The sequence below is a fragment of the Lygodium microphyllum genome, chromosome 6, assembly GCF_053477565.2.
Source record: "Lygodium microphyllum isolate KBCC chromosome 6, Lygodium_microphyllum_v1.1.10, whole genome shotgun sequence".
Taxonomy (NCBI): Eukaryota; Viridiplantae; Streptophyta; class Polypodiopsida; order Schizaeales; family Lygodiaceae; genus Lygodium; species Lygodium microphyllum.
This window is the reverse complement of record NC_141140.1, coordinates 143,980,435-143,988,844: the sequence shown is the minus strand read 5'-3', so window position 1 is coordinate 143,988,844 and position 8,410 is coordinate 143,980,435. Positions and strand designations below refer to the sequence as shown.

Genomic DNA, 8,410 nt, shown 5'->3' with positions numbered 1-8,410 from the left:
TTGAGGAGCCACATTTTTGTGGCATGCTACTTGGAGCTTCTTTCTCTTCATGAGGATATTTCCCTCAAGTTGGGGTGTGGTACTACCCCATTCCTTCAAGCTTTTGCCTCCAGATAAGATGTATATGTTTCAATGGATGGTGATGAGGCATTGATCTCGTCACATGTTGTGCCAATTCTTTTTCCTAAGAAGAGGTAGATTGAGGAGGTTGCTAGCAGCTCCCAAGCTAGCAATGGTGCAATATATGTTTTGGTAGGTATCTCTCCCTAGAATGAGTAGTGAGCATCTAGCAAATCATGATTTATGGTTGTGTTTGCATGGTTATTTGGTAGTTTTAAAACACCTTTTAAAAAATTGCTTTTGCTTGTTGATATTTTGGAGTTTATGGATTGGATACTTGTGTCATTTGATATATGTGCTTATTCAAGATTCTTCAGATGGATATTTTTTGTGGTTTGGGACCATTTTTTGTGTTCCTATACTTGTTTCCACTTGCTTTGGAATTGGGACCATTTTAGAGGATAGTGTGAAATGTAGGAAACAAAGTATTTCTCTTTTGTATCACTTTTGTCTCATTTATATAGCAATGTAACATGATGTGGCCTTTTTGTTTGCTATTGGATTTGTTTGGAAGGAGTGAGTAGAGGAAATTATGAATTAGACTGGTTTGTTCCTAGGCTGTTTGTGTGGCATTCCATTGGTGCAAATGTGAATATGTTTCTATTGCATTTTTCTATAATGTTTTGAACTTATGTGGAGGCTATAATAGTAAGAAATATGGCTTAAGATCAGCATTACACCCAATTAACAAATGAGGTTCATTAGAGAATATGCATTTTCTTGGATGATGAGGCCATTGAAGGCAATGGTATTGTCTAGATTAGTGTTGATGATACCCATGACATTGTTCGTGGAAAAATATAATTTTTGGCATATTCTTCTAAAATGAACTTCTTTGACTTCAATTCCTTCGCATGCTATGAGATATTTTTTGTAAATTCATTTTGCTACTTTTCATAGACCTTTGGGCTTTTTGTTTATTCTTTGGTGCCATGCCACTTGTTCTTCTCATTGCTCATTTTACGTTGCTCATTGTTTGGGATACCTCTTTGAAAAGCATGGTTGTGCATAATGAATAACAATTCATAAAACTCAAGCAATAATTAGTTGCTTTCTGAATAAACAAAACATTGTTCAACAAACAATAAAAATAAGTAGGATAGCAAACAACATAAACACAAAAAATTGAGACCACAGTAGGAAGCCTAGGACTCGTAACCATGATGTAGGTGCATGAGCATGGGAAATGGATGTGATCTCCCAACTCCCACAATAAAAATAAGTAGGATAGTAAACAACACAAATATAGAAAATTGAGGTAATAGTAGAAAGCCCATGACTCCTAACCATGATGTAGGTGTATGCACATGGGAAGTGGATGTGATCTCTGAACTCCCACATTATTACTTTTATGGGGTCTATGATGTTATTTTTTATGGAAATCATTGGAATAATGCAAAAACAATTTGAAGAATGTGAGAGCCCTATGATGCTCACAACATTCCTTATTGAATATAGTGCAATGATGATTGTTTGACAATATTAATATGCTATAAGTAGGCATGTGTATTGCTTAGACCTTCTTGATGGGAATGGGGAGGTGCAAGTCTTCAAATTGTACCTTGTAGAGAAGGGATCAATGGGCTAGATGCCACTTGTAAATGCTCATTTACAACAAGTGCAAAAACACTCCCTATAGCCCCTCATGTTGTAGCTAATGCTGCCCTCAAGGGAGCCTTATAAGACAATGATTACTAGGGCCAAGGGAAGGCTTGGAGAACAAGCCTCAACAAGTCTTTTATCACTAGAAAGGAGAAGAGCACTAAATTGTCACAATGTGTGATTGGCCTTCCCTAAAAGAATAAATAATAAAGTGATAGTGGTGGGTGCCTGCCACCTGTAGTGTACAGATGTGCGGGTAACTAATACATGGTGTGGGTACATTCAATGTAACCAATACATGGGTAGCTAGGCATAGACACCCTTACCCCCAACAACTTGTTGACATGCTATGGATGTGGGGAGGATATATAAGAGTTGCACAACTGTTATACTATTGTTATGCATGCATTTTATATTTTATTCAAAAAATTTAATAATTTTTGTCTATTTTTTGTTGTAGGATTGTGCATAAAAGCCACTATGAGAGGATGAGATTTCAATTAAAGTTCCCATCCTTTTGTGCTTTATCTTCCCAATGGCTTAGTTTTATCATTATATTTTTAGACTCTCTTATTACTATTTGGATAGTTTCTCATTAGGGATCTCGTCATATTTTGGTTTATCTCATATATGGCCTAGTATTATCATTACATTTATAGGCTCGCTTATTTATGTTTGGATAATAAATATTAACTCATAGATTCATATGTACTTTACTGTTCTTTTGGTCAATATTAGGCATCAATTTTAATGTATTTGTACATCTTATTCTCTCTATCAATTGCTTCAAATACTCTTGTGTATTGTTTGTTTTCGTTTCATAATAATTGGTTTAAGTAATCTAGTTGATTTTTTGACTCTTATATAGGCAGCAAACAACTAGCGCATGTTTGATAAGATTGTAGACATGGGTAGGGAGGATTTGGCCCTTGCATGGCTGGGATGCATGGTTTGTTTTTCTTCCATCGACCATCGATATTTGCATCAAGGTTCTTTCTATTTTTGCAATTGCCAATGTAGCCACATTGTATGTATTGGTATACATCAATGGGCAAGCTAACACATATTATGATAATGATATCAATGAACATATCATCATGTTGATTCTAATGGTTATTTGGATGTATATATCAATGGTAGGGCTTGACATTTCAAAAATTTTGGGTGATCAACTTCATTGAAATACTCATGGGTATATCCTTCATGTATACACACATACACATACACATACATACATACATACATATACACACAAACACACACACACATTCACACACACGTGTGTGTGTGTGTGTGTGTGTGTGTGGAGAGAGAGAGAGAGAGAGAGAGAGAGAGAGAGAGAGAGAGAGAGAGAGAGAACACTCACCTAGTAATTGCACTGTCCACCTTTTGTTTTTGCTCTTTGTCCTAGTTCTCTATACCAATGCTCCTACTTCCACTCTCTCCTCTTAGCACTACCATGTGGAGGGGCATGGAAAATGTCGTATTAATAAATAGTATAGATTTCATTGACTCCACTCTAAAGTATGGAAGTCTTTTGGAGTCGAGCCTCTGTAGGTGGATGAGGGACTTTAAAGTCTCAGACTCTTCTTGCCATGTGCACGTTTTTTACTGTGATGGAACCTAGCAAAGAATCGTTGGAGGAGAGAGAGAGAGAGAGAGAGAGAGAGAGAGAGAGAGAGAGAGAGAGAGAGAGAGTGTGTGTGTGTGTGTGTGTATCTAAATTGAGATTTAAAAATATTTTTGTTAATGATAAATCGCAAACAAATTTCCACCATTTCAGATGAACTTAGTTGAGTTCACGAAGTACCACCATTTTAAGAGGTACTTCATTGATCTCCCAACTAGAATTCCCTATTTTGCAAAGTTAAAGTTGTCCTAAGCCTACCACACATAGATCATTTGAACTACAATGGTTCGCGCAGGTTGGACCATCATGGCCCCTATCCCACCCATGCAACAAGTACCACAACTTCCTCTAGTTTTAAGAGTTATGTGAACCAACTCTATGCAAGAAGGGATTTAAGAATATGTTATCTAATATCTAACCAAACAAAGAAAAACGTTTCAAAATAAAATGGCCTTGAGAAACGAGAGTATCTACGTGAGAAAAGCAACTTTTGAGAATGACATATGACTCATGAGTGGAGTTATCATTTCTAGGTGGGAAAATTATCATTTCAGCTGACGTGACATTGCTGAACTGTCTGTGCGCGTCATGAATATGCTGGCAAGTTTTGACTACATGACCCTATTTGCATCTATAAAGCAATGCTTTACTCCTCTCGAAAGCATGATTAGTTTCAGTTACAGTGAGATGGCAGCTATGGCGGCGTGGTTATCTTCTGCTGCAGGTCTAATGAGTGAGGCGCTGCTATATTGTGCAATCCTTCTCACTGTAGTGCCTTGGATCATGGTAGCCTTGCGCAGCCGATCAGGGGAGGGCAAGAGGAGGCAGGCTTCTTCTTCTTCTTCATCTTCTTCTTCTATGCAGCAGCTCCGGTTACCTCCCGGCCCCCCCTTCAGCCTCCCCTTCCTCGGCCACTGGCTACAAGTGGGAGCTGATCAGATCACTGCCAGAAAGATGGCCAACCTTGCAGAAACATACGGCGACATCTTCCTGCTAAAGATGGGGCGGCGGAACCTCGTCTTCATAAGCTCGCCCGCCATAGCCAAGGAGATGCTGCACACCAAGGGGGTGCAGTTCGGGTCGAGGGCCCGGAACGTGGTGATAGACATCTTCACGGGGGCTGGCCAGGACCTCTCATTCGCGGATTATGGCCCCCACTGGCGGCGAGCCAGACGGATCCTCACCCTGCCTTTCTTCACCAGCCAGGCCGTGCAGCAGCGATGGCGGCCCGCCATGGATGATGAGACAGAGCTCCTGATAGGCCGACTCGCGCACAAGCCCAAGGCCTTCATTCATGGCGTCGTGCTGCGAGAGAGCCTGCACCTCATGGTTTACAATGTCCTCTACCGGGTGGCCTTCGGGAGGAGGTTCAAGAGCGAGGATGAGCCTCTCTACGTCCAGCTGAAGAGCCTGAACGACCAGCGCAGCCGCCTCCTGCAGAGCTTAGCTTACAACTATGGCGACTTCTTCCCTGCCCTTTGCCGTCTTGGCTTCATCAGAGGTTTCTTGCAGACCTGCCGTGCCGTCAAAGAAGCTCGCGAAAACATGTTCAAATACTTCGTCTCAAGCCGACTCAGGTAATGTCACGCGCGCACAGAGTACGCTCGCTTCTCTGTGCCTTTCATACTATTAAGCCACTGTTACAAAACACAAATTATGGTTCATCCTTGTATAACTTTGATTAGGTCAACACAGTCTATTATCATCTAGTTTCAACTATATATAGTGCAATTGTTAGCCCAATTGGTACTATGAGTTCTATATGTACCTCATTTATTCTATTACAAAACACAAATGGTTCATGCATAACTTTGATTATGTCAACAAAGATTATTATCATTTAGTTTCAATTATATAACGTGCAATTGTTATCCAAAATTTTTGTTTCACTATGGTGAAGATATACCCACCCACTTAAGAGTATTGCACAATCTTAGTCTCCATGCATCTATTTGACTAATTTAGCAAGGCAATCAACTCTAGTACCAAAGTCTCACTTAATTATTTGCCTTAACACTCTTGTTTTATTGATTCATTAGGGAGCTAAATGGGCTAAAAGACCTTCCGGAAGAAGAGAAGAGGACATTAGGCATCGATCACATCCTTGTAGCTTTGGAGGACAATGAAATCAAAGAAGAAAACATGTTATACTTTGTAGAAAACTTAAATGCAGCAGGTAATTGATGGATTAACACTCGACACATAAGCATGAGGATTACAAAGGCTTGAGTATATATTTCAAAAGTAAAGGAAGATTGAATCTAGTTACTTTTTGGAAGTTTTCTCTAAGTATGGAAAAACATATAGCTCATTAGCTCCATAGGAGAGATTTTGCAAGTGCCCACACCTTTATACAACACTAATGCTTTTGAAGGTGAACTAATCAATTGGCTTCCTTTCTATTTTGCATAGGAGTTGATACAATCTTGATCACACTTGAGTGGGTGATCGCCGAGTTGGTGAATAATCCAAGCATACAAGAAAAGGTATATCAAGAGCTCTTAAGTATCAAGAGTCAAGAGCTAAAAGAGAATAAAGCTCACTCAAAAATTGTGGGAGATACAAACCAAATATTGAAGCTCCCTTACTTAGATGCAGTACTCAAGGAAACCATGAGGATGCACACAACAGCACCATTCATAGTGCCTCACATGAACTTGGAAAATGAAGAGTTAGGGGGCTACAGAATCCCATCTAAAAGTAGAGTAATAGTGAATGCATGGTGGATGGCCAATAATCCAAAGTATTGGAATAGCCCAGAAATGTTTAATCCTGATAGATTCTTGGATATCCTACAAGAGGGGACTCTAGATATGCATGGAAGTCATTTCAAATTCCTTCCATTTGGGTGTGGGAGGAGGCAGTGTCCTGGTATAGTTGTGGCTCTACCCATAATTAAAATAACATTAGCCAAATTGATCCTAAGCTTTGAGCTACTTTCACATCAATCATTGGCATACAAAGACAAGCAAGCTTCTAGTGATATTTGTGATGCCCCCTTACTTGACCTTACTGAGAAAAATAGCCAATTCCTTTTGCCCATGGCAATTTCACCAAAAGTATTGCTCAAAAGGAGGAATCATAGCCACTTTAAAGCAATATATTCAGAATAATACATTAGCACTCCTTTTATTCTTGGTAGTTCTAGTTGCTCACATTATACATATGTAGCTTATAAATGTTGGCCTTTTTGGACCTACTTGTCACCAAAAAGAGCAAAAACTACACCTTGAAATACTTTTATAATTTGTAAGGAATATCAATAGTCTTGATTGGAAGTACTGTTGTAGTAGTTATATGCAAAAGCACAACCTTTTGTTCTTATCCCTCCTATTTTATCGATTCAACATTTCTTACAATTTTGCACTTCAATAGAGTAGCAGCGTACTTAAAAGTCTAGAGGCAAACATAATGCTTTGTCCTTTATATTATTTAAGATTTTTTTGAAGCTAGAAACTAGAGGTTTTCATATTTGCACATGAAGTTTCAATGCAAATCATTCAACATAAAAGAGGTTTACAAGCCCTTCTTCATGTTTGTGAAACTTGATGTAAGTGGTTGAGAATGATTATGTATTATTTTCAAGGAGCCTTCAAGCCTCAATTCATCAGAATGAGAAACTCTAAGATCATAACACCATTTTTAAGTTTTAAAGCAAGTTTCTCACTTCTATCCAATGAGCCATGTGATATTTAAAAACAAAACAAAATGATGATTAGATTCAATAACATAATTAAAGTCACGACTACAATTGGAAAGAAATCAAATTCATAAAATATATGCTAGCATTATGATCGAGATATTCACAAAAACTATTAACATAAGTGTCAAAATAACTTAAAAAGAAAGCACCATAAATCTTGTGACTTTCAACACTCATTTTTATTGCTCTAATACTAATTCATTTGGACTCTGAAACAATGATAATTTTGAAAGATGCCAAAATCCTTATTTGATGATAATCACTATGGTTTGAATGAAAGTTAATCACTACAATATATGAAGCGTATATCTATGAAATTTAAGATGAAAATGTAGACAAAATAATTTTGAAATATTAGGCCTTTGTGCTAGGAAAAGTATTGGAATAAGTGATAGAAATATGGTCAATAAATGTGACTCTCAAGGGGTTCACTATATATATCCTCACATGCACTCAATGAATTTTTATAAATATCCTTATTTGTGAATTTTTCTTGAATAAAACACAACCCCTTTTTATTCAATCTATAGGTAACCCCTTTATATGACACCTTTCTATATGTAAAAAATGGTGTTTTAAAAACCCCTTATTCTAAACTCACATGATACATACATATATTCATGAGTTACCCCCCCAAGATGTGGCTACGTAGAGACATGGAAATACGAATACATAAATCATATTGACATATTTATTGATGGATACACAAAGAGAAAAAATAGCAAGGACCTAGCTCTTTGGAAGGCAAGATCCATCCTATCCATGTCAATTGTCTTGTTAGACATGGACTATTGTTTGGACTTGTACAAAATCTAATGGAAGCATACAAAAGAAAGTGGTCATAACAATTTAAGTCTGATTAGACTCTATACAAAACAACAATAAAATATATAGAAATTATTATAACTAATTAAATCCACAAGATGGCACACTAAGCATTACTTTAATGTACTTAAAAGTGAGAGTGTTATATCAAATTTTTACATGGATACATAAAGAGAAATATCTAAAGAATATGAGGACAGTAGAATTTGTACATCCATGCATAAGGAAAAGTGCACGTAATGAGGTCTCTAATTTGAGATCTCATCCTCCTACAATGGATGAGCATACCAATTCAACAATAAGAAAGAGATATAGGATCAAGGTTAGTTGGATCAAATATCATGTGTAAGAGCCTATGGAAGCACAAATTGTTGGTTTAAAGATTAGTGCATCTCCTCCACATTCGAATAACTTGCTCATAAGATACTTCACACGATGCTCTCTAGTCTTATTGAGGACCCGCATATGAGAATTGATGAGAAAAACACACATAGTAAATTAGTATGTCTTTAAAAACTACATGTGTATGT

General features: G+C 37.5%; 1 protein-coding gene across 1 annotated transcript; it reads left to right on the top strand.

Moving 5' to 3' along the window:
* The first annotated feature begins 4,005 nt into the window (after positions 1–4,005).
* On the top strand, positions 4,006–6,702 carry LOC148035236 (trans-cinnamate 4-monooxygenase-like). The gene is made up of 3 exons (XM_087680196.1): positions 4,006–4,929; positions 5,392–5,528; positions 5,765–6,702. Exons 1-3 carry the CDS (start codon positions 4,016–4,018, stop codon positions 6,463–6,465), a joined length of 1,752 nt encoding a protein of 583 aa, XP_087536322.1. The 5' UTR covers positions 4,006–4,015; the 3' UTR covers positions 6,466–6,702.
* Positions 6,703–8,410: the final 1,708 nt, after the last annotated feature.

Excerpts from the sequence above, each read along its gene's own strand:
- LOC148035236 (XM_087680196.1), top strand. The coding sequence starts at position 4,016 with ATGATTAGTTTCAGTTACAGTGAGATGGCAGCTATGGCGGCGTGGTTA. Across the intron at positions 4,930-5,391 it reads TTCGTCTCAAGCCGACTCAG|GGAGCTAAATGGGCTAAAAG; the intron begins GTAATGTCACGC and ends TTGATTCATTAG. Across the intron at positions 5,529-5,764 it reads AGAAAACTTAAATGCAGCAG|GAGTTGATACAATCTTGATC; the intron begins GTAATTGATGGA and ends TATTTTGCATAG.